General features: G+C 34.0%; 1 protein-coding gene across 2 annotated transcripts; it reads left to right on the plus strand.

The window, feature by feature from the left end:
- Window positions 1–398: 398 nt before the first annotated feature.
- On the plus strand, window positions 399–13,384 carry LOC114718073 (homeobox-leucine zipper protein ANTHOCYANINLESS 2-like). 2 transcript variants are annotated; one of them, XM_028903316.1, is made up of 10 exons: window positions 399–404; window positions 7,704–7,946; window positions 8,058–8,281; window positions 8,394–8,511; window positions 8,598–9,323; window positions 9,449–9,550; window positions 9,652–9,864; window positions 11,789–11,963; window positions 12,090–12,460; window positions 12,932–13,384. In XM_028903316.1, exons 2-10 carry the CDS (start codon window positions 7,722–7,724, stop codon window positions 13,325–13,327), a joined length of 2,550 nt encoding a protein of 849 aa, XP_028759149.1. In that variant the 5' UTR covers window positions 399–404; window positions 7,704–7,721; the 3' UTR covers window positions 13,328–13,384. The 2 variants fall into 2 exon arrangements, with proteins under 2 accessions (XP_028759149.1, XP_028759150.1); XM_028903317.1 differs by lacking the exon at window positions 399–404 and having other exon boundaries at window positions 7,688–7,946.
- Window positions 13,385–27,300: the final 13,916 nt, after the last annotated feature.

The following is a 27,300-nucleotide window of genomic DNA, read 5'->3' on the forward strand; positions in this document are numbered from 1 at the left end:
CACGGTGAAAGGATAAACAACCAAAAATATTAATAAATAACAGCATCAAAACACAAAATAGAAGGGATTTCGAATGGGAAACTACTTTTCTTTGCTAAGGTTCATATATTTCAACTTCTAGGAGCATTTTTTAGCTTTCAAACCTTCTATTAAGTGATCCTAACTTATTTTCTACCTCTTTCTCTTAGTTTTTCCATATTTGGGGAGTTTGGGACTTCATGGTTCTTTGGGATTTCGAATCTCTTGAGATTTTCACTGAATCTTTTGGATTTAAATGAGTTGTTTGGGTTAGATATAAAAAGTTTAATCATTTTGGTTTGTTGGATTTAGGATTATATGTGATTTGGGGTTAGGGTTTGTTGTTGTTGTTTTTTTTTTTGGTCAAAGGTTAGGGTTTGTTGTTAGTAGAGGGGTTTTAATGAAAATAGATATTGCAATAATTTAAATTGTGGTTTAAGGATAGGGTATATCTATTTGGGTTAGATAAAAGTTTTAATCAATTTTGGTTGTTGATATTGATTGGATTTCAATATTGGATATGTTGGAGGTTGGAATTCTAAGTGTATGAATTGAAGATTGTTATAAATGGTTGTTACTGAGATTGATCAATGAGTTTAAGAGTTATTTGACTCGAGGAAATAATTATAAGTTTGAAGTGAGGAATTTAACATGGGATTGAGAGTTGACTATAGGAGTTGTTGTGGGATGTGAGATTTGAGGTTTTGAGCCTTGTAGGTTACTTTGTATTAATTGTTTGTTTTAGTTTGACTATAATCTACAATGTGATATGGATTAGTTTATGTTCAAGCTTAGTGGAATGATACCTCTGTGTTTGAGTTAGTCTTAAGCTTGAAGTTGAGGTAACCAGGATTAATTTACATTATATGCATATTGTGGACCGTAAGGTTTTCTTGATCTTACTATGTAGCTACTTTATGAAAATGTGTTTTGAATAAATATGTGCTCTCCTGGTATCCCAAACCATAGTGAAGTAGGACGTATGTTTATGCTACCATATGGACTTATGTTGGTATAGAATTGCATCATGTTGTGCTTGAGGTGGCTATAAGTAGGAATGATACGGTTATACTCTATGTTATGTTGATTACTGCATTGTTAAGATTATTATATTGTATTCATTCATGCATGGGGCTCATATGTAGATATTGGGGTTTGTTATGTGGAGGATAATTGTTCTTTAAGCCCATGTGACATGCCTAGATTTGAGTTAAGCTCTTGGGTAGACACCTCTTTGGTGCTGGTTGAACTATAGAGCAAATGGGGACCTATTGAACAGACATGAGTGGGATGAGCTTTGGTTAGGGTACTCAGCACGGATGGTTTAGGTACATGTAAAGGAGTCATAAGGAGGAAGACAGTGAATTAGAGAGCAGAAACTACTTTGTAAATATTACATATGTGGTTGCACGTTTATAACTTAAAAATATTTTATGTATGGCATTGCATCATTGGCTTACTATTCTGCTTGTATATCTTGTGCATTGATTACTAGTTACTAGGACTTAATGTCTTATCTCATTGTTCTTCATTGTTTTTAGGAGGTAGCTAAAGGTATAGGCATGCATAGCCTAATAGGTTTTTTATGGCTTGGGATTGTACTTATATATATATTGCCATTTTAGGGCTTATGTTTTATGACATATACTTACTTTTTATCTGATTGTTGGATAATTGTATCTAGTAGAATGCTGTTAGAATGGCTAGAGGCTATAGGATATTATTGCATGTGACTATCTTGTGGATTCACAATCGACTTATTTTGGAAAACTTCTATGTGTTGATAATTGTTAATGTGTTGTGATTATTTGGAGTAAGCACGTGTATGACTTATGAGCTATGCTTAGCCCTTTGGGTCTTGTGCCTTAAGTCTTGTGATTGATGATTTTAATAAGTTGTAGGCGATTAATGTGCCTTGTGCCTTATTGTTTTTGTTGTTGGACTTGTGGGTGTTTTTAGGAGCCTTGAATCTTATGTGATGTTTATGGGTTTGAGAAAGCATGATTTTATGAAAAATATAATATTTGAGAAATGGCCTCTTTTAGCCGTGATAGCCTTCGTGTCACGATTGAATCTTTCCTACCATGGTTCACTTCTTTAAATTGATTTATGTTTTATGTAATAAGAAAAGGCCTTTTCAATAATTGTTTCCATATGCTTCGTCTGGCCCTAAATATAAAAATTAACAAGAGTTACTTTTGATCCTAATAAATATGAAATATTAATCCACTTATCTTTTAAATTTATAATTTTTTATAAATTCTCTTTATTAATTTACACATAGTCAAAGTAGTTTCCAATGTAAATAAATAAAAAGAGATATTCCAACAAACCAACAAATATTTTTAACAAATAAATAATTTACTAATTTTACTAATCTTACAAATTTTGGTTATCTGGCTCATGCATTTAGATCAGATGAGTATATTTTTACACAAAAACTTTCATATTGAAATTTTGATTTTTGATATTTCAACATTCATTAATATACCACAACAAGAAAACAGAATTATTAGCAACCAATTCATCCAAGACGACAATTAATTAGCGATGGATTTTGCAAGGGAAAACTAAGACAAACTTTTATCTTTAATTTTACAAAAGTATGTGTATGGGTAAGAAATTATGTGGTTATTTGGGATATATTAAGTAAAATGTGAAAACATATGGAAGAAGTAGCAATAAAAAGGTTTGATGGAATCACATGGATACATTAAGAATCAAATTAAATATGATTATGACATTACAATAATTTATTTCATATATAGATGAAAAGAGTTGTTGTTCAACATTCATTTTCTTGTTCAGCACACTATTTTTTTGTTGGCCAGCTTGTTCAACACATTAATTTCTTGAAAGATTGGATGGGCTACATGAATTTGCGTGGGAATTGAAAAGAAAAGGGATTTTAATTATCATTTGAAATGTGAAAAAAAAAAATAATATGAGATTCTACAGTCTCTCTAATGCTTCATAATACCCCTCTTAAGTTATTTAATTTTAACTTTGTTGTGGCTAAATTATACGCAATGTGCCTAAACTTTATGTCACACATATATAGATAATTTCCTTGACTTTTGAGGCTACTCCATAATTGGCAAAAACAAAAAAAAAAGAAACTACTCTATAATGAACTCCTAAACTCTTACATTTATATATGTAAGTTTTATACAATAATAATTTTGTTTATTACTCGTTGGCACATAATTTAAAGTTAATTTAAAGAAGTTATCCACATATAATTCAAAATCTGAGCAGGTAATAAATGTGCACAAAATTATAATTTAATATAGTAATTGTAATTGATTAATGAGAGTTATCAGCGCATACTTACGGCAGTTATTTATAATGATTAAAAATTTAAAGAAGTTTTATATAATTTTAATTTTAAATTTTTTATTAAGTTACTTAAAATTATTCTATTTCTATGTTTAGAAAATTCCAATAAAATATCTTGTGAGTTTCTAAAACCTAAAATGGTGCTTCCAATTTTCAAAATTCCAAAATTAATACTCATGACTAAAATATAATTTTGAAATTACCTCTTATTTAAAAAAAAAAAATCAAATCATCATTGCCAACAGCCCCACTATCGACTGGCCACCAAACCTCTCTCCCTTCCTATTCTTTTTTTTTTCCCAGCTATTGGATCAACATATTTTAAAGGTTCAGATTTTAGTTTTTTTATAAACTGCTTATAAAATTTTTTTTAAAAATATTTAGTATATTTGCTAAATCATTAAAATTAAATTTTAGTATACTTTGTAATTTATTATTTATTTTTATAATTTAATATTTTAATAATAATTTTAAAAAGATTTAAATCTAAACTATTGAAACATTAATCTAAGAGTTAAAAAAAAAAAGCAAAAAGAATGGAAGAATGGAAAGAAAAAAGATCAGAACCGAGCTCTAACACCAATAACTTTTTATTTTTGGCCGGAGCCACGGTGGTCAAGGTCCCCCATTGAATCCCGAATGGTTTAATGTCCATTGAAACAACAAGCCTCTTTGTTAATATAATGCAAAATTATATATAAGATAACTATAAAAAAATGATCATGTTAAAAAATAGGCTAAAATATATTTATGGTCTTTTTAGTTTATATCATGTTTTAATTTAGTCTCTTAACTTTAAAAAATACATTTTTAGTTCTTTAACTCTAAAACTGTTAGTCTTAAATTATAATTTTTTGTAACAATTATAATTGTTTTTAAAATTAAACTTAATATGTCAGTATTTGAGAATGTTTTGTCAGTATTCAATATCTCAATATCATCATTTTTTGGAAATGATTTTTTAGAATTAAAAGATTAAAAAAATGTTTTTCAATGTTAAATAACCAAATTAAAATCTAATATAAAATTAAAAGGTTAAAAATATACTTTAACCTAAAAAATATTTACTAGCATGAGTACTCGCAACACTAGTACCCGGTTTCATCGCTTCATCAATGCAATTTGCGACAATTGTCAATATTCATAACAATTCCATGAAAAAAATGCAAGAGAGTGTCATCTTAAATCATTTACCTCACTACCAACTGCAGTAGTAATACTATGGTGTTTTATCACTTCAACAGCATTCAAGGGGTGGCCCACCGGACGTTGACCATAGTCGGGGAAAAAAAAAACGAAAAACAAAAAGAAGAAAAGAAAAGAACATAAACAAGGCGATTGACGAGGATGACTTGGTTTTTTTTTTTTTTTAAAGCAAGGGTTAATACTATAAAATCACCAACATTTCAAAATTTTATTTTAATCAGATGAATTAATTTGAAATTTGAAAATTGGGTGTTAGCTTTTTGGTTTTTGAAAGTTAGAAGGTATTTTGGCGGAATTTTCACATCACGACGTTGAATGATAGTTACTCTTTTTTTATACTCAACGACGATAGCTTCAAATGTGAATTTAACATTACATATGAGAAGTATGACATCAGGGGCTTTATTTCTTTCTAATCCTATTATTGTAGAAACAAAAATGTTACTGATATTTGTTTTAGTTTTTCAATAATTAAAATATTCAAAAAAGGTTAAAAAACAATAATTAAAAATATTATCTACACTTGTTAATGTTACGCTGCCGTTCAACCATTGAACAAATGATTCTCGAGATTTTAAATTTGACCTTCTTCCTTCCGAAGTTTTCCTTATTAAAGCACAATAAGTTTTTTTTTCCAAATTAAACGTTTTTACCAAGTTGTATTTTTTAACTGATTAAAATTCATAGTTTATTTTGTTGTTGTTAAATTGTTCTTATTTACACATCAGTATACAAATAATACTTTTGAGACAATATGCCTTTATCATTTATGACATTTAAAATTTATCCATCAAAATGGAGCTCGAAAAAAAAGTTATATTAAATGTTTAAAAATAAAAGCTGGATTCTGGGTTTTTGTTTTTGTGTGTGTATTGAATATTCTATATTGAATTTTCATAATATATTTAAAAATAATGATCACTTTGAACTTTCTTAAAAAGGTCAAAGTGCAATTTTGATTTTGATTTATTTTTTAGGTAAAATTTTACTCCTAATTTTTAGTGATATAATTTGACCCCTGATTTTATTTTTCAGGTATAATTTTATTCCTGGTCTTTTTATTTTCTAGTACAATTTTGCTTCTGATTTTTGGATGCACCAAAAAGAAGATCAGAATCAAAATTGAACCCCTAAAAAAATCAAGAACAAAATTACGCTTAAGATACAAGTTTAAGATTAAAATTACACCCTAGTCTTTCTTAAAATTGTAAGATGTATCCATATCTTGCCGTTCAATTCTGACAATTTGTACTCGATTCTCAAAAATCAGTAAAGATGCTAAAAATAATAACTTTTTTAAAACTATTATAACCCTTCCTAAAAGAAACTTCTTACATCAATTGTTTCATTTTTCAATTTTTTATTTCATATTTTCTCTTGTAGTTATATCCTATTCAAATTCTGATGATTTAATTTTATGTATGTAGATTCTATATTTTTAACAATAGTTTTATAAAATAGTAAGTTTTACTAGTTGGGTTTGAATTGTGACAAGAGCAAGAAAAAAAAAAAAAATCAGACCGAAGCAATCAGTTTACTAAAAAACTGATAAAGTAACCAGTGGTTTAGTTTTGTTAGATTTTTAAGCCAAGCAAGGGTTGAACTAGTAAAAATCGGTATGAATCGGTTTGAATGATTATGTTACCATTCTTAATATTTTAGTTATTGTAGATTTGAATGAATTTGAATGATAATTTTGGTATTAATAATTATTTAATTTTAGTTATTGTGAATCATAAAGATTAAAATCATCAATGTTATTGTACTTGTTATTGTTACAATGAAATTCTTATTATATTTTCTTTTATTTTGTTTTTAATAATTATTATATTATTATATTTTGTTATTTTTAATTAACTGACCCTTAAATTCCTACTCCAGTTTAGTATCCAGTTTGGTGACAGAATACAATTTTTTCCCTTACGATGAAGAACTGCCATTTAAGACCAAAAAACAATCTAAATTATCCAACAATTTTGTTGGGAGTAATTAGTACATCATATAATGTAATAAATAATATTAATATTAATATAACATATTATTATTATTATTATTGAGAATCCCAAATTAAGATCCAGCTCCATGGATCTCTAACAAAGCATATTCTTCGTCATTGAAACTTCGTTTTCCTTGTTATTTTTCTCCCAAAAGTCATCAAAAAGGTCGATTGCAATTTTCACAGTCATTCACAGGCTTTTTCTTCAAAGGACTCTCTGCGGGAAGAAAATCAAACTGTGAGGGAAGAGGGCTCAGAGTGGGTGTGGGGAGGGAAAGTTAAAACGAGATTGACGAGGGTGTAAGTCAACCGGCCCTTTTTGGATTCATATGTATTTGTAAGGCTTCGAAGACTCCACATATTACGTTTTATCTTTTCCCCCTCCCTCCCCTCTCTCCTCTCCCCCCCTTTCTCTCTCTTCTGCTCGCAAATCTATGAGCCTCCCTTTTCTACCCCTATTTTTGTTTAATTTATTCATAATTTTTATATTCTCTCTCTCTCTCCCCTCAAGCATGCATAGAGCGAGATAAAACCACACTGAAGACTAGGGTTCTTATTTATATATTTTCCTTCTTCCCTTCTTCTCTCTTCTGGGTATTATCAGAAATTGCTGTACTGTGAAGGATAGGGTCATGTTCATATGCATATGTAGAGAGAGAGAGAGAGGGGGATAGGGAAGGAAGAGGCGAGCTAGCCGAATCAGAGGGCTTTTTTCTTCTCCTTCTTCTCAGCTTGTCTTCTCTCTCTTTCTTCCTCTCTCAATATAGAAGGTGAATTATATATACACACAAAGGAAGACATTTTATTTCAAGCTACAGAGAGAGAGAAAGGTGAGACATTGGGGGGCTTTATCCTTTTGTCTCCTCTATCTCTCTCCCTTATATTTTCGGAGCTTCATATCCTTCGTTTTTCTCAGTCTTGTCAAGCGAGAGCGAATACATAGTTTAACATATATTTTTATATAGATAAATTTAATATACACACACCCCCCACACGCACTCGAGGTCGATTCTGATTTCTCGAAACCCCATTTCATCTTAGAGGTTTAAAACTTCTGGGGTTGCTGAATTTGCATCGAATCTCATGTACGGAAGACTGAGCGGTTCATACTGAGTTTCGGATTGAGAGGAAAGAGAAGAAGAAGAAAAAAGTGGCTTCTTTGATGAGTTTTGGGGGTTTTCTCGACAATAACTGGGGTGGTGGTGGTGCTGGCGGCGGCGGAGGAGGGGGCGGCGGCGGTGCCGGAATCGTCGCCGATATTCCTTACAGCAACGGCACCAACGATAATAGAATGCCGTCGAGTGGTTCAATCTCACAGCCTCGTCTCGTCACACCGCCAACAATGGCCAAATCCATGTTCAACTCTCCTGGGCTTTCTCTAGCACTGGTGAGATCTCCTTCGTTAATTATTCCCTCACTTTTTGGGGGTTGTACTATATATTGTTTGTATGTTTGTTTGTTTATTTATTTGATTTTTTGGATTCTCTTTTGGATAAAGCAAACGAGTCTTGACGAGCAACAAGGGGATGCGAATAGAATGCCTGAGAGCTACGAGCCAAATGTTGGGGCAAGAAGAAGCCGAGAAGAAGAACACGATAGCAGATCTGGCAGTGATAATATGGAAGGCCCCACTTCCGGCGACGATCAGGACGCCGCCGACAACCGTCCGAGGAAAAAACGTTATCACCGACATACCCCTCAGCAAATACAAGAGCTCGAAGCGTATGATCTCCCTCCCAGTTCCTCTCTCTCTCTCTCTCTCTCTCTAATTTTATCACAGAATTTTCTGGGTTCTTGTTCAATCCTTACTGTCCTTTTTTCCCCTTGGGTTTAGTTTATTCAAGGAGTGTCCACACCCAGATGAGAAGCAAAGACTAGAACTGAGCAGAAGGCTTTGCTTGGAAACCAGACAAGTGAAATTTTGGTTCCAAAATCGAAGAACCCAGATGAAGGTAACGACTAATATCCTCTTGGACATGTTTTTCGTGTTCGGGTTCAACGAGGTATATGCGATACTTATGTTTCTGTTTCGTCTCAGACCCAATTGGAGCGCCATGAAAACACTTTGCTGAGACAAGAGAACGATAAACTGAGAGCAGAGAACATGTCGATAAGAGAAGCCATGAGGAATCCTATATGTTCAAATTGTGGAGGCCCAGCCATTATAGGTGAGATTTCCCTCGAAGAACAACACCTAAGGATTGAAAACGCTCGATTGAAGGACGAACTAGACCGAGTTTGTGCTCTCGCCGGAAAGTTTCTCGGCCGACCCATTTCTTCATTGACCAGTCCGATTGGTCCTCCATTGCCAAACTCAAGCTTAGAACTCGGAGTTGGCATCAACGGGTTTGATGGTATGAGCACAGTGCCTTCAACTTTGCCTTTAGGGCCTGGTTTTGGGATATCGAGCCAACTAGCCATGGTTCCTCCGGCGACAACAACGTCGGGGACGACTTTGACCAGACCATCGGGCACTTTGGTCGTCGGCGGTGGGCTTGACAGGTCCATAGAGAGGTCTATGTTTCTGGAACTAGCTTTGGCGGCCATGGACGAGTTGGTGAAGATGGTGCATACAGATGAACCTCTCTGGTTAAGAAGCTTAGAAGAAGGAGGAAGAGAGATTCTGAACCAAGAAGAGTACATGAGAACATTCAGTAATCCTTGCATTGGAATGAGACCCAATGGCTTCGTCTCCGAAGCTTCTAGAGAAACTGGAATGGTCATAATAAACAGCTTGGCCCTCGTTGAAACTCTAATGGATTCAGTAAGTTTATAATATATAGATATATTTATATATTCATCACCTTCAAATTCCCTTTTTTTTTTCTTTTCACATTTTACGGTGAAATCAAAGTCTGAACCAAACCCATTTGCTTTATTTTTCTATAGAATCGATGGGCAGAAATGTTTCCTTGTTTAATTGCCAGAACCTCCACCGCTGAAGTAATCTCCGGTGGAATAAATGGAACTAGAAATGGTGCCCTCCAACTGGTAAAACTTGAAAAGAAACTCGTCTTTTTTCAGAAGATTAACATGTAAAGAATGTTACTGATTTGAGTGTTTTATACGGAAAAAAAACTTGGAATTCGCAGATGCATGCTGAGCTCCAGGTTCTTTCGCCGTTGGTGCCAGTTCGCGAGGTGAATTTTCTTCGTTTCTGCAAGCAACACGCAGAGGGGGTTTGGGCTGTGGTTGATGTCTCCATTGATACCATTCGAGAACCTTCTGGAGCTGCGTCTTTTATGAACTGTAGAAGGCTTCCTTCTGGGTGCGTTGTTGAAGATATGCCAAATGGTTATTCCAAGGTCAGTAGTAGTAGAATTTTCCCAGTTAGTATCTTTTTCATATTTTGATCCTCTAAGTTTCCTATTGATTGAACTTGTGTTTCCTTCTGGTGGGTTTGACGCATGAATGTCACCTCATCTCTGTACCACATTGGGTCATATCTGTTTTGGACATGAGTGAATTTACCAAATTGAACCTCCCTTTTCACCCGCTTTGATGTTTTCTTGGGATACAAGACTTAGTTTTTAAAAAAATACTTTAAAATATTTATATTTATTTTTTAAATTAATTTGTCTAGCTTATAAATGATATATAAAATATGCAAGAAAAATCTAGTAACATATGTTATGATTAAGTAATTTATTTATCTTTCTCAAATTAATCAAATGCTTATCATGCTAAGGAAATGAGGTAGTATTTGTGTATCCCATGTGTTTATTCTTTATCTCGGTGTTCTCTTTAATGACCTAGGATCAAACCATGCACATATATTTACATTGTTTAATGATTAATAATTAAATGCATAACAAAACCCAGTGCTCCGTTTATTATCTGGAGACTGAAATGAATTCAGTACATTGTTAATAAATTTTTATATTTTATATTAATAAATAAATTGTGAATAATATATAGCCTTGTTTTTTAGTTTTGAAATAAGAGAGGCAAAACACCAGGCGAAGGAATCATGGGGTTTCTTCCTTTTGCTTTTCGAAGCTATTTAAGGAGCTCATGGTTCGAAGGAACCTAGCTTAATTTGTCTAGTGACTACTCACCACATAACCACTCTGTCAGTGATAATTCCCAAATATATATATTATTTTATATTTTAGACAGTCAAAGCATCTGCACCTGAGTAGGATGCTTCTTTTGGTCTCATTAATATATTCCTAACTTGGATTTTCAGCAATGGATTGCGATTGTGATCCTATATAATATATAATTGTACTTGAATAATAGTATTATAATAATAATATGCTCTCATGAGGGGCAGAATCGAGATTAATTATTAATCTATTATTTTCTCCTTACTAAGAGCCTAATCTTTTACTTAAATTTCTGAACCCTGAACACATTAATTATTAATCCCGTTACTTAATCCTTGATTCTATAAACAATGAATATGATGTTTCTATTCTAGTTTTTGATGCTGGCTGAATCAGTGGTCTTCTTTGAAGCAATATTTTATTCATCTTTTTCTAAGCTAGCTAGCCCCTATAATCCGCAGCTCTGTTGCATGTGTGTGTGTGTAATATATATATATATATATAATTAATATTGTAAGAGAGCCTTGAAGTCAAAGTCGAAGACTGGCTATTTTGTTCATTTCTTTAGAGCAAATCTCGATGTCGCTTCTTTCTCTTCACAGTGCTCGCTGCTCCTCTAAATCCTCTCCTTTTTTCGCATGACGTAGCAAATATTTTATGTGTTTGTTGCTCTAGTTTCATTGAACCCAATCCTCAGGCACATTTCCCAGATTTCTTTTGCTTTTTTTTTTTTTTTTTTTTTGTATTTTTCTGTCATCTTCTTCCTCCATCCCTCGTGAGACGGCTTAAGCTAGCTTGAACCTTGAAGAAATAGCTTCAATTCTTTTTCTTTTTAATCCTTTGGACGCATCTGAGCCAATCGTAATACCAGGAAGAAAAATCTGCTTTCTCTTCCTTTTTAGTTTTTCCTATAATATTTTGAAAATCGATTATTTTATTTCCTGTAATCCTCTTGATGTACTTGATCTGGAGAACCCCATGTGAATTCAGTGTACGTATTGTACAAGATCATCGTGAAATTAGTGCTCTATCAGAAAAGTCCAAACTTTCTCTACTAAAACACGATCCTGTGAGGAATTCATAATAAATTCTTAATTGGATATTACAAATACGATAAAAACTTCACATTCTGAAAACTTACGCCATTAATGGAGTTAACTGGTTTTGCATGATTTTACAGGTGACATGGGTGGAGCATGCAGAATACGATGAAAGCCAAGTCCACCAATTGTATAGACCCTTGCTGACCTCCGGCATGGGCTTCGGTGCTCAACGGTGGGTCGCCACCCTGCAACGCCAATGCGAGTGCCTCGCCATCTTAATGTCCTCCTCCGTCCCCTCTCGAGATCACTCCGGTAAGTTTCAACGCCGGCGTATATTAATAATTATCTCATCTATTATTAAAAATAATTCCTTGTATTAGTGTTCACAAGTGTTGTATTTTTCTCTGAACTGCTTGAGTTTTCTTGGGTTGTTTCTAGCTGCCATAACTGCCGGCGGCCGGCGGAGCATGCTGAAGCTAGCCCAGCGAATGACCAACAATTTCTGCGCCGGAGTTTGCGCTTCCACCGTGCACAAGTGGAATAAACTGAACGCCGGCAACGTGGACGAGGACGTCCGGGTGATGACTCGAAAGAGCGTGGACGATCCCGGCGAGCCGCCGGGGATAGTTTTAAGCGCAGCCACCTCCGTTTGGCTCCCGGTTTCGCCCCAGAGACTGTTCGATTTCCTACGTGATGAGCATCTCCGAAGTGAATGGGACATACTCTCAAACGGTGGGCCCATGCAAGAGATGGCCCACATCGCCAAAGGCCAAGACCACGGCAATTGCGTCTCTCTCCTACGAGCGAGTGTACGACCTTCTCTCTCATTCTTCTCACTCTTGCATGTGGAATTTTTTTTATTGACGAAAATACCCTGCGATGTGAGGCAAGGTCAATAGGGCGTTGTCGTTTAGTGTAATGGTGTTTGGTTAAAAAGGTGAAATCGGGAAGGGCAGGTTGGGAAATTTGGAAGTATCTGTGTGGACAAGGAGGGGAACAGAAATAGGGCAGCGGTGTTTGTTTCGGAGCAAGGTTTGATGAAAAAAGTCAAAATATAGGACGGTTGTCAACTTTCTGAATTTCTGAGCAACTCTCTGACCTGTTTGCTTGAAAAAAAAATACTATAATTTGTGAATTAACCTTTTTAACCCCCCCCAAAATAAAGGAGAAATAAATAAATAATCGAAATAAAAATATGGTCCCGGGGTTTGACTATGGCTCGTTGTGAACTTTAACGATGGAGACAAAAGCAATTTAATTTGTTTTATTTTCTTGCGCAGGCGATGAATGCAAACCAGAGTAGCATGCTGATACTGCAGGAGACATGCATAGACGCGGCGGGATCTCTTGTGGTGTACGCGCCGGTAGATATCCCGGCCATGCACGTGGTGATGAACGGCGGCGACTCGGCGTATGTGGCGTTGTTGCCATCCGGGTTCGCTATAGTCCCGGATGGGCCAGGGTCGCGGGGGTCACAAACGCCGGCGAGCAACGGCAATGTGAACGGCGGTGGCGTGAATGAGAGGGTGAGTGGGTCCCTCCTGACGGTGGCTTTTCAAATCCTCGTGAATAGCCTTCCTACGGCCAAGCTCACGGTGGAATCGGTGGAGACGGTGAACAATCTCATCTCGTGCACGGTTCAGAAAATAAAGGCCGCTCTTCGCTGTGAAAGCTGACTCTCACGTGGTGCATCGTAGGTCACGTGACCTAGTTGAATTTTTTTTTTGGGGTTTCGCTGATATGCTTTTCGTAGGGGCGCTTGTGCTTATTTAATTTCTTGAAAGCTCAGTTTAGTTAATTTGTCAGGGTGGCGCGTGTAGAAGACGCGAGTTTGGGTTTCATGTGGGGTGTTGAGTCAAGAACGAACCGCACAGGAATCAACAAGAAAGAGAACAAAGTCCTTGCATGGTGGTAAGGATCCGAAACTCATATGATCCGGATCTTTAGCGCAAGGCAAGGGTGGTGGTTCGGGTATTGACTCAGGTCAACCCTTGCATTCTCAATTAGTGACAGAAAATTGCTTCTTTTTTTGGTTTAATATTTTGATGAAATCTAAGATAAATTATAATATAAAATAAACGGAAGTGTGAATGGTGTTCCCTGTATTTTCTTTCAATCGGTGTGATTCACGCGCTCGCTGGTGAGGGTGGGGATATATGTGTCATCTGATGTGAGGAGTCTGCTCATGAATTAAATGAGGGGGCAGAAGCTGTGGGTAGCGTTGCCATCATTTAATGCTACGAGTATGGCGCTGGCCCTGTTAACGTCATTTTGCCAATTATACTAGGACACGTGGTGAGATGTTATTGGAAAAAATTGCTACCTTCATGAACAAGATGGTGCTTCAGTTCATATGCTTAGCTGGACACGTCTCATTCTTTTTGGATGAAACTTGAAGAATGGAGATTCAAAAATTTGGAAAAGTAAAGAAAAATTTCCCTCCACTAATCTCTGAGTCTCTTTATGTAAGAATAATTAATTAGTTAAAATTAGTTCCAAAAAAATAAACATGTACAAACTGTAATCTTCTAAAAAAAATAGAAAATGCTTTTTACAGATTTTAACTTTTCGAAACTATAACAAGAACCGTTCATGACCTATTTGTTTTTTTAAGATACAATACGTATTTTTTGTCATTTTCTTTTAAATAGCTTGTCAAAATATATCCTTGTTTACGGGAAAAGAGAGTATGAGATGGAGAATAAAAAAAAAAAAAATATATTTCAAAAAATAAAATAATAAATATATTGAGTGTTAAAATAAGTGATTAATTAGGATAAAATAGAAAACTAGTTAAAAAACTTTTAGATATCTTGTAAATGTTTCTTATAAGAATAAAAGTGCAAACTATTCATGAATTGTTACTCAAAGTGAGCCTAGACTATAAGCTTGGATCAGTTAAATTCAACTAACATTACTATATTTTGTGAACTTTCAAGATGATATTGCTATGATATTTGCTTCAAATAAAACTTTTGAAAGCTTTCAGCATAAAAATATACTTTAAATTTATATTATTTTCATAAGTTATTGAAGCATCGGCTTTTTATCTTTACATTTTTTAGTCTTTCAGCCTGTCATGCCGAGAATATCTTCCGCTTTTCTATTTGATTCTCGCTCTTCCTTTTAACATGGACAATCTTCAATAATATATTATCCATGTGTTGGCAAAAAAATATTATCCATATAAATTAAGTGGTTTGGCGAAATATCAATATACATGAGACTGATAGATAAAATTATTATTGTGTTACGCATATTAAAAGATGATAAATAAAAATATTATTGTGTTCTGCATATGAAAAGACTTATAATGCATGTAGATGCACACCTTAAATACCTATTTATACATAAATATTTTAATATCAAGATTTTAAAGGGAACCTATGATTTAATAAAGTATAAAAAAAATTTTAAGGTTAATATAATTTTTAGCTCCTTAAATTTATTTCATTTTAGTTTTAGTTCTTTAAATTTTAAATCATAGGTTTTACCTCAAAAAGCAAAATCGTTCACATTTTATTAAATTGGAAGGATAACATTTTAAATAAAAAAAATTTGAGGGAGTAAAACTTATGATTGGAAATTTGAGGAATCAAAACCAAAATTAGAGCAAATTTCAGGGACTGAAAATTGAATTAACCCAAAATTTTATGCTATTAAATTACTTTTCACAATATACATATACATAATATGGAACTCTTTAAAAGCATTTGTTTAATAGTTGTAGTTAACTACTCTTTTGGTTATATCTATATGACAGATAGAGAAGACATTTTTTGATCTTATTTATAAGGCACTGAGAGAATTTTTTGTATGGATGTATAATTTTACTCTTAATTTATTATTGTATTGATTTTGTTTATACGAGATATAATGTATATTAAATAGGGATAAAGTTGAAAAGTTATTAAATTTTAATTTAGAGTTAATAAAGTTTAAGATTTTTTTTTTGTCTATGTAAAAATACTGTATAAAACATATTGAAAGTGCATTATAAATAAGATCAGAAGAGTATATATAAACAAAATACATTGAAGCTTAGTTACATTTAATTTTCAAAACTTATATTAAATACAATGTGACACATCATTATGTCCAATGCTTACTCTTATGGTCCTATTTATTTATAAGGCGGAGAAAATACTTTTTTAATCCTATTTATAAATCACCTTATTAAATTGTTAATATAATGTACTATTTTAACTTTAATTTATTATAATTTGGATAGTTATTTTTTAAAAAAGTATACATATTAAATATGAGTAAAATTAAAAAATTATTATATTTTATAAAAAAATTAATATAGTTTAAAATTTTTCTTTATTTATTGATTTATATGAAACTAAAAAAGTTAATATAATTTAAATTTTTTTATTCATGTGAAATATGACAAAAGAGTAAAAGCTGTGTCAATAATAGATGCCAGTAAGTGATAAAGTCTCCCGATGGGGCCGTTCCTGCAAAACCATCAACACGTCTCTTGTCCAATCTTGCAATTAAGACATATATAGTGTCAATGAATTCGAAGTCAGGTCTAATAGAGAAGGGACTAGCTACTCATGCAAACAGGTTTGAATCTCCATTCCATTCAGAGAAGTGACTCGCAATTAATAAATTCTCTGATAGTGTTTTAATATAATTATCTTTAATAAAAAATACTTATACCAAAAAAATATTGTTATTATAAAACTAAAGAAAGAATAGGAAAAAAATAGCAGAGAATTTAAAAGAAGAGAAGATGATAAGAGTATTTCTCATTCAATTGTAAGTAGTGAATACATGGACAGTGAGAGTATTATATGTTTGTCAAAAAAAGACATAAATTTACAACCTTAACCAAATCTATAGATTAAATAATAATAAGAGATAATTGTAGGAGAATTAAAATAATGTAATATTTTAGAAATAATAAGAGAAATATGGACATGGACACTGACATTATTATATGTTTGTTAAAAAAAGACAAAAGAAATTAAGAAAGAAAATTATGCATAAAATTCATTTCTTCTCTGGACAATACCAACTCATCATGAGATCTCAACTAGTGAACTCAACAATTCAAATGGTATATACTACCTCTGATCTTAATTATAAGATCTAATTAACTAATTTGAGAAGATTAAGGAAAGAAGTTAAGATAGTTATTTGTAATAAATAGGTATTGTCTTTCCTAAAATATCCGTACTAATTAAGTATATTGGTTAGAACTATCATTGTTAGAAAGATTAATTTGAGAAAAGAATACATAAATATGATAAACAAAATGGATTGGAGTCTTATATTTATAATCAAAATAAAAGTTAAATAAGATCTTATATTAAGAACCGAAGGTAGTATTTCATTTGTAATGCATAGCCTTTTTTTTTAATGAAAAAGGAAATTTCGCATTGAGAAGAAAGTCATCACAACAACTAAAAGTCCAAATTATAAAGAGACAAAACAGACTAGAAAGCAAACAATTAAAGCCGGTGATTCAAGACAACTATACCCCATACGGTACTATCTTTAATTTTAATTATAAGATCCTGTTTATAGTTTATAAATAAAATCTTATAATTAGAACAGGAATTAGTATTGAATATGACTCTAGCATAGGACGCCATAGAGAATAACATGGATCCATCTGCGGGCGCACCCTACATGCAACAGTAGAGCCACATGCATGATGGAGTAAACTGTGTTAGGAAGTAGGTTTGAGGTCTTCTAGTAAGGGATTGTGGACTTGTGGTATAGCGCAGAGCATGCATCCCTATCTATTCCCTCCTTCCCTTCTCCATGAAGGATTTCGTTGCACGCTCCAACACGCGTCAGGAATCATCCTGCAGATACATTCTGGAGGCAAATCCCAAAAGAAGATTGTCACTGAGACATTGAGGCAACTCAATATCTCACGACATTGGCACCCATTATACATTGAATAGGCTCTTAATTTATTTTATAATATTTAATCCACTCCTTCACAAATATCGGCATTATTAATTAATTACTTCATATCATCAAGTCATTAATAAAGATACTTCGTCTGATCTTATATGAAAGAGCTGCCTATAACTAGTAGAGAAGATTGGGGGAAAAAATCCTTCATTAAAATTTTATTAATGAGAAAGATGAAAGTCAAAAAAGTGTTGGTAGTCTGGTACCCTCTATATATATATATAATATTTGCACAGCACCGGTAGTTTTTGCGTATAAAAATTTATCAAGTTCTTTTCATCAATGAAATTTCTAATGAATTATTTTTTTTACAAGCTTTCGCTAACTAATATATAGATATTGAAAAATTAATTAAACTAGATAGTTGTGAAAAAATGTCTGTTATTTTGCCAAAAAAGTCCATTTTAATCATTTATATTGTAAACTACTCGATTGATGAAAATTCTCCTTAGCATGTGCAGTTAATTAAGAGATTTTTTAAAAAAAATTATGAATTTGAAAAACAAAATAAATTGAAGTTTTGCATATAAAATCAAAGTAAACTTTTCTACTAGTTCTTACGTTTAAGATCTGAAGTAATAATTTTTTTTCCAGCTTGATCTTTATTGCTTTTAAGTTCACAATGTATTACATGACTTCTTTTATCAGAGGGTGTTTTGAAAAACACTATAAGTACCTAAAAAAATTGCTTTCACGTAAGTTCTAAGATAAAACTTTTCTCACATACTTATTTTGTACACACTAAAATCACCTCTAAAAAGCTAATCAAAGCACTTCTTAAACAAAATCAACTTCCTTTCACTTAACCTGCTCTGGGCAAATCCAATCTATTTTCAAAGTAATGCAAACTCAAAGATACCTTTTTTTTCTAGCTTTTTTTTTATTTTGAAATTTAATTATGGTCATTCCGTTTTTTTTTGGGGAACAATTGTTTGTTTGTATCATGCGTGATAAATTTTACTACATCCAGTCCTAATTATAAAACCTTATTTATAAACTATAAATAAGGTTTTTATAATTAAAATCAGAGATAATATAACTTATCCAAAAGTTCCAATCAATTGGTTTTCAATTGGAAGAAATATTTCAACCCAAAAATAAATGAAAGGTTCATAATAATCCAGACACATTGTCATTTTTATTAACGACAGTTCACGATGTTGCTCGCACAATCCACGTATGGGGCCCTCCCCACAAAACTCTCTTATCTGCTTTTTGAACTTTAAACCCTAATAATAAGAACAACAACAACAACAACTCCTTTTCAATCATATAATAATTAAGATTTTTTTTGGTTTGAAACGAGTTCTCAAATCGAAATCATTGAACGCCCCTCTTTTGCATCCATAAAATTTTTTAAATGCGCATTTATATGATTTGGACACGTACATTTGAAATATTTCAGCATATGACTGAGGAAAAAGTTGAGAGGTTTGATTCTCTGTGAACTACGACTAACTTGGCTCTTTAATGAGATTCTAACATTTTAGCCACTCGAATGAGTCGCCTAAGAGAGATGGATGATTTCTACGTGTAAGAAAAACAGGATATACACACACACACACACAGACACTCAAAATAATCAATCCATATTACATATATATATATATATATGATGCTCAAAAAAATTACAGCGAAACACATATAATTACCTCTCGACATTAGCTCAATAGACTTGATGAAGATTCAATCTGAATAATAGAAAACCGTAAAGTCAATAGCACCGTTAGAAAAAAGTAGTATAGGGAATCTTTTACCTAGTGATTAGGCACAATCACTACAAAAAACCATGTATTTTGTAGCGGTTAAAATATGAAATTTCTAGCGGTTTTAACCGTAACAAACAACATTTGTAGTGGTTACACAAACCGCTAGAAAATCAAGTGCAAGAAACACACTTCTAATGGTTATGAGAACCGCTACATAGTATGGTCAAAATACCAAAAACTTTCTAGCGGTTAACACAACCGCTAGAAAAAACCAGGATTCCCACAGTAATGAGATGAAATTTGTAGGAAATTATTGAAAATTTGTAGCAATTTATTAATCGCTAAAAAGTTGTGAGCGAAATTTTATTTTGCCAGGAAACAAAAATTTTCATTTTGGCGCCAAATATTTCTATTTGGAGGAAATCAAATTTTGCCAGGAAATGAAATTTTGGAATTGCTGCCAATAATTTCTAGAGGTTAGAAACCGCTAGAAATGTGGCGGCAAATTTAAATTTTGCAAAATTCATCCCTCTTTTTTCATTTTCTAGCGGTTTGGGAACCACTAGAAAGTTTATTCCAGGCCAAAAAAATAAATAAATTGAGATGTTTGATTATTAAAAAATATAATATTATAAATTTAAAAACCATTAAGTAGATTATATTAGAGAATATTTGTTAATATGTATATTTACCAATGTATTACATGTTATATATTTGAATTTTGCGATAAATAATAAGTAATTAAATGTTGAGGCCCCTCTACTTCATCTTCATTGGGATCCTCACTTTCGTGAACGCCAAAAGCATCACACACAGCATCTTTCACGGCATCAGCTTCTTACACTCGAGCTCCCATCCGTGAAACTATTGGAACTGACTCAGCAACCATATCTAGTCGTTGCCATGTAGTTGCCAAAATACATACTCTTGCGGGAAGGGCTTAAAGATCAAATGTTCTCTAACAATATCTCTGGGATGCCACTTCTTGAAATTACATTTAGGACATGGATATTGAATCTTACCATTTACAGCGGTATTGGCAAAAGTAAAATCCAAGAAATAGTTTAGACCAGCCAAGTATTGCGGAGTCGGCCGATACAAGTTGATCCACGACCTATCCATCACTGATGTTGATCAAATTTCATGAACATATGATAGGGGAAGCTCAAAGAGAAGTTAAAATAAATTTTAGATGGAGTTCTTCAACTTATAAAGGAGACTACCAATGGATAGATAATAGTCAATTTTTTGTAGCAGTTCTAAACCGCTAGAATTTTCTAGCGGTTATAACAGCTAGAAATTTGAATTCACAAGCATTTTCTAGTGGTTATGGATTTTCTAGTAGTTTATGACTGCTAGAAGTTTCAAGCCGGGAGGGAAATTTGAATTTACCAATGATTATCTATTTTCTAGCGGTTTCTAACCGCTAGAAATGTTTTTGGTAACGGTTCTTTATGTTCTAGCCGTTTATAACCGTTAGAAATTTTGAGGGAAGAGGAAAATTTGAATTTTACTATAACGGTGTGACTTTTTTAGTGGTTATTAACAGCTAGAAATTGTTAACATTTTTCCAGGTTTTGTAGCGGTTTATAACCACTAGAAAGTGTCAGTTAGTATAAATTGATATTTATTAAATTAAATTTTACAAAAATAATAAAATAATAAATAGGTATTAAAAGGTATAAATAATATATCTATGCATAAAATTAAAAAAATTCCATTATATGTTAAATATTAAAATACGTATTACAAGAAAGAATTTTAATGTTAAAAGGATATATGTTCAGCATGTTTTATATAGTGCAACAATATATTAATTAATACTTGATATAAATAAAATTATAGAAATAAATAAAAAAAAAGTAAACAAATAAACATAAAATTTAAATAAATATAAACATAAAGCATAAGATAATAAAATTTAAATCCAAATAAAATTCTACACAAGGAAAACAAGGGAAATCAGGTGTGAGGGGTAGAAGCTGTAAAGCCCTTAACCCACAAAACATTATAAACTCGTCATAAAACACTACTATGGTAGAAAAGGAAAGATGTTGCAACTTACTACCATAGTAGAAATAAATTTGCATAATTTTAGAAATTAACATTTAAATTCGGTTCAAACTCAAACTCCGTTGCACGCAACTAAAATAATTCATTAACATCCACTAGGCCTCCGAGCCTCCGGCCCAGGTAACAAAAGACATCAACATCAGCCCATACGATTAGTTTCCAATAATGTGTATCAAAGTTTCACAAAACACTAGAAATGGCCTTCGGCCAACCAAAAATAAGGAGATAACATTTCCTCCAGTTTACAATAAGACCAACAATCAAAATATTTCAAAAGGGGCCCTAAATGTGGTAATATACAACTAGCCATACATATACAAGGGCTAGAGGCCTAAAGCTAACCAAGCTCAAGCCTCTGCGTCTCTTCCCGATGGCACATGCCTAGAACCTTCACCTGAAAACATTGTAAACCACGGGGTGAGACAACGTCCCAGTAACCAGCCTTTCCAATTCAAGGTACAACTAAATAGGTGCTCGTGAGGTGTCAAGTGGGTCAGTTCACAAGTAATATGATAAATGATAGCCACAACATGTCATGTAAGTGCAATAGTGCAATCCCATCAATCATATCCCTCACTTTGGAGGATTTTCAAGAGCCGAACCCGGCCTATCCCTCACTATGGGGGACATAAGGAACTATAAAAGGCCTATCCCTCACTCTGGGGGACGTAGGGAGCCAAAAGGCTTGTCCCTCACTATGAGGGATGTAAAGAGCCAACCATCATGCATTAATGGAGGCTTTACCACGTGGTAGTAACAATCAAAACTCTTACCAATTCCCAATTCATGCATCATGCTCAAACCATAATCAAAGAGTAAATGATCATTTCACAATTAACTTCTTTCAGTGGCCTATCTTTCACAAGTTTCAGATTCAATCAATATCAATTTAAATCCCACAAGACGGTTTTCCTTTTCAATATACAACATACACTTTGAACATAGTTGTTACTCGGAGCACAAAACATAAATCCACTCACAATACCACAAAAGCATGTACAAAGGATTGGAAAATGGTTACCTCTCGCCTGAGCAAGGAATAACAAACCAACAATACGGCCTGTGCACCAACAAGGCTTACAACCGGTCTACACAAGCACACAACCATCATGTATTAGCTTTCAACTAATAATGTGGCCAAAAAAACACTTGGGGACATAAAATTCCTAGCTCCAGCCACAACTCTACCCATCTAAAAAGGGTATAACCATCAAGGCAACACTCCAAGGTCATAAAATATCCATTAAAACCTTAATTCCTTTCCAAACATCAATTAAAACTCATAACCTCAAGGACCCACTATAGGAATTCAACACCCAAACATCCCATTTGAACAATTGAAGTCTTAACAACATTCTAAACCAATTAAACATCCAATTTAACCCTCCTTAACATAACCCAAATCACAAAACTCAAAATCAACCTCCACATTATCATCCTCAATCACAAACCTCCCATTCTCATAAACCCTAACTTCAAAAACTCCAAGTTCTTTAAATCCAAGAAAACTACACCGATTAAATACTTAGACTAACCCAAAGCAATCATTAAACTCAAAACAATCGGTCAAAAACCTCAATTCCATTACAACCTAGAGAACTCTAGGGTTTCACCATAAATCCTTAGAAATTTCAAGAAAGAAAGTAGATTAGAGGTTAAAATTACTTTCTTGAGGTAATGGATCCTTAGAAATGCCCCCTCTAAGCCAAAAATTCAAAACCCTAGCAGAGCCTCTCTCTCTTCCTTCAGATTTTCTATTTTTTCACACATCTGACCCCTCCCGTGACTATATAGATTCGACTCCTTTCGCTGCGGCGAACTAATCCCAAAAGGGATTACTCGCCTGAAAACCTGACTTCGTCGCGGCGAACTAATCCCGAAAGGGATTACTCACCTGAAAACCTGACTTCGCCGCGGCGAAAGCTTCCCGAGAGGAAACTCTCGCTCGCCCAGAAAACCTTCGCAGAGACGTACCCCTAACTTCGCCGCGACGAAACCTTCCCGAAAGGACACTCCCCCCTGGAACTCCCGGTTCGTCGTAGCGAAGTAAAACTTCGTCGCGGCGAACAAACCCTGAGAGGGATTGTTCACCTATTCCTTCAACCTACCTCAATCCCAAGCCAAACACCAAGATCAAGGTTAAATCATAATCTATCCTCAAAATCAACCAAAAAGAGGCTATTAAAACCCGATAAAACTCATGACATTACAATTCTCCCCAACTAAGGAATTTTGTCCCCAAAATTCAAGCAATCACACAATACCCCACACAAACAAACACAAAACACTTACTAAGAAAACAAGCGAGGGTAATCGCGTAGCATCCTTTCCTCTGTCTCCCAGGTGGCATCACCAGGACTCATGCCCTTCCAGAAAACTTTCACCAATTGAATGGTCTTATTCCTGAACTGTTTGTCCTTCACATCAAGGATTCTTTCCAGTTCAGCTTGGTAAGTTAGATTGTCATCCAGTTCCACCTCCTCAGGCTCTAAGATATGAGACGGATCAGGGTGGTACTTCTTTAGTTAGGACACATGAAGCACATCATGTACGTTGGATAGGTGTGGTGGCAAAGCAACTCGATAGGCTACTTCTCCAATTCTCTCTAGAATTTCAAAGGGTCCAAGAAATCTAGGAGATAACTTCTTCACTTTAATGGACCTCCCAATACCGGTAGTCGGCGTGACCCTAAAAAACACATGGTCACCCTCACATAATTCCAATGGTCTCCTCCTCCTATCAGCATAACTCTTTTGCTGGCTCTGAGCTGTCAGCAACTTTTGCTTGATGACCTCAATCTTCTCTGTGGTGGCATCTACCAAGTCTGGTCCTAAAACTGTTCTTTCACTCAGTTCCGTCCAACAGAGAGGCGATCAACACTTCATAAGGGGCCATCTGGATGCTGGCATGGTAGCTGTTGTTGTAGGCAAACTCAGCCAAAGGTAGGTGATCAATCCAACTCCCCTTGAATTCAATGGCACAAGCTATCAACATATCCTCTAGCGTCTGAATTGTTCGCTCGGTCTGTCCATCGGTCTGTGGGTGATATGCCGTACTGAACTTCAACTTAGTACCCAAAGCCGCATTCACCGCTTTCCAAAAGTTAGAAGTAAAGCATGGATCTCGGTCCGAGACTATACTCGACGGAACCCCATGAAGCCTGACGAAGGTGATCTCGGGAATCGAGATGTATGGCAGGGATCTCGGGAATCAAGATGTTTGGAGCGAAAGTGATCACCACATCACGCATTGCCATAGCAACTGCCTTCAACTGGTCAAGCTGCAACTGGAACTGGCGATCACGCTCCTCCATCCTGGCCTCCATCTCTTGCCTGATCTCCTGTTGGAGCTTGTCTGAGGACGAGGAACCCGGCCACTTCGCTCCTGCGCTCGCTTGAGAGCTCCCTACAGTGTATGAAGTGCCAGCGCAACCTGAGCGGGACAACCTAGTCGGTGTGGGTCCAAGACCGAGCCCGCTAACTCGACCAGGGTGTTGTGCTCGGCCACGACCCGCTAAAAGTGAAGCAACGGGATCCAAGACAGACCCTTGAGACTCACGTAGCTCGGTATCGACCTAAGTCATCCGTGCCTATCAAAATTAATATAAAAATATTAATTAGTATGAAATAATATTTATACTGCATTCGATATGATATTAATATATAATTGATTACTTACCGCCATCTCCTCAACCTCATTCGACGAAGGAGACCCATCTCGAGGCCTGTACAGAATCGGCCACATCTCGCTAGAGGTGGGCGTGTATCCCCGCCCCTGCCGCGTCTTTTCCCTTTGTAAATGAAATGAAAAAAATTATTAATTACAAATTAAATACATATACACATTTAACAAATTCTTTTCAGGTACTTATAATCTCGTCATGGGTGATAGCAAAGCTCCTGGATCTAACCCTATGACGTATTGTCTGCTGCCTGACGCTTATAGTATTTCTCTGGGAAAGAGCCTGAAACAAAATGTAAAGAATTAAATTAGTCAAATTGGACAAAAAATAAAAAAAATTATAATTAATACAATACTATCATACCATTTGGTTAGCCGACATCCTAAAATAAACATAACTCGACCAGTTTTGCTCTGGGACTCCACCAGGTATATCTACCAGTATCTCCTGCAAGGGCCTCATCCCATCACCTTCCTTCTCTTGCCACAGGTCGGCCCTCCTGTTCTTCTATGTCACTCCAAGTCTCTTGATCGTATCCACCATCAACTCCTCTCCTAGTATAAATTTACTTTGTAATTAAAAAATAAAGAATTATATTCATTTCCCTAATATAAATAAAAAATAAATTAAATAAATAACAAATTATAATCAAACAATTAAGCAATTTAAATAAAATATATATATTCATTTAACTAATTTCAAAATATTATAAATAAAAATAAATTACATCAATAACAAATAATAATCAAACAATTAAGTAATTTAAATAAAATATATATATTCATTTAACTAATTTAAAATATTATAAATAACAAATTAATTAAATAAATAATTACAATCAAACAATTAAATAATTTAAAAACAAAATATATATTCATTTACTTAAATTAAAAAATTATAAATAATAATTTTATATTACCTTCATCATTTTCTAATCTTGTTGCTTCTTCTCCAGCGTGATTTTCTTCCAATCCTTCACATAAATGGGGAACAGGATCTAGTACTGACCAAGAAGGCGTACATATTTAATATACAGCTAGCTACCTTTCTTGGTTGGTTGGCCCAATTCATTCAACTGCACAACCACCCGTCTGCCTGTCGTTATAGACAGCTCTCTAGCTTTCAGCCTCTTGTAGGATTTGTTTCTCTCAGAGTCTGCAAAATTTAATTAAAAAATTAATTATATATTAATTAATTAAAGCAATTTCTATATAAATTAAATAGTTGTCAAATTTAAAAAAGTTAAATAAATACTTACCCTCAAATTCTATTCAAAACCGGTCTGGCGTTTGGTAGCAGGACGCTGCTCATTATAGGGATTCTCATTCCCCTGAACCTGCTTCTCCTCCTTCTTCTCCTCACCAGCATCACCATAGGGTTGTTCATCCCCCGAAAAATGAGCCTCCTCAGTCCGCTGGATATCATCATGCTCCATGAAGTTCAGGATATCCTCCTCGTTCAGATTGTAGTCATGAATGCTCAGGAATGGCTCACCAGCATTATGACCCCCACCACCATGATCCTCACTGGGTCCTGCTCTTTGAGGATCAATCGGCTCCTTCCCTGATCGACGACTCATCCAATAGCAAATAGCAATTGTAATAAAAACTATATTTTACAACTAACAATTATTAAAACAAATAATTATATCAAATAATAATTATTTCTATTAACTCTAAATAATAATATCAAATAATATTATTTGAAAAACAGATATTTCTATGTTTAAATTTTCCATTAACTCATTAAAAAAAGTAACTACTTCTATTAACTCTATAAAAACTAGCCTACTATAAAAAAATTTCTATTAACTCTAACTAAATTAAGCTAGTCTATCAAACTTAATATAAAAAAATATAATAAAATAAATAAAAACAAAAATTATTTATAAATACATTTCTGTTCATACCTGAAAATATGGATCTGGATATACTTCGTGGAAAAAATTTAGTGGAGCTTTGCTTCAAAATTCAACCAAACAGTGAAAATGACATGGTGGGGGGTATATATAGGTCGTGATTTTCTAGCGGTTTCCATGGAAACGGCTAGAAACTTCTAGTTGTTTAAATAAAACCGCTAGACATTTCTAGTGGTTCACATCCGCCGCCACCTGTATTCAGCTATGCGTCACAACTCCTCGGGAAAAATAAAAAAATTTCTAGCGGTTTCAGAAAGTTAGTTGTAGTAGTAGCGGTTTTGTAATTGCTAGAAAATGCAATGACGATTTGCATTCTTTAGCGGTTCCAGC

This window comes from Neltuma alba, unplaced genomic scaffold, assembly GCF_004799145.2.
Source record: "Neltuma alba isolate B1F8T4 unplaced genomic scaffold, ASM479914v2 tig00011798_pilon, whole genome shotgun sequence".
NCBI lineage: Eukaryota > Viridiplantae > Streptophyta > Magnoliopsida > Fabales > Fabaceae > Neltuma > Neltuma alba.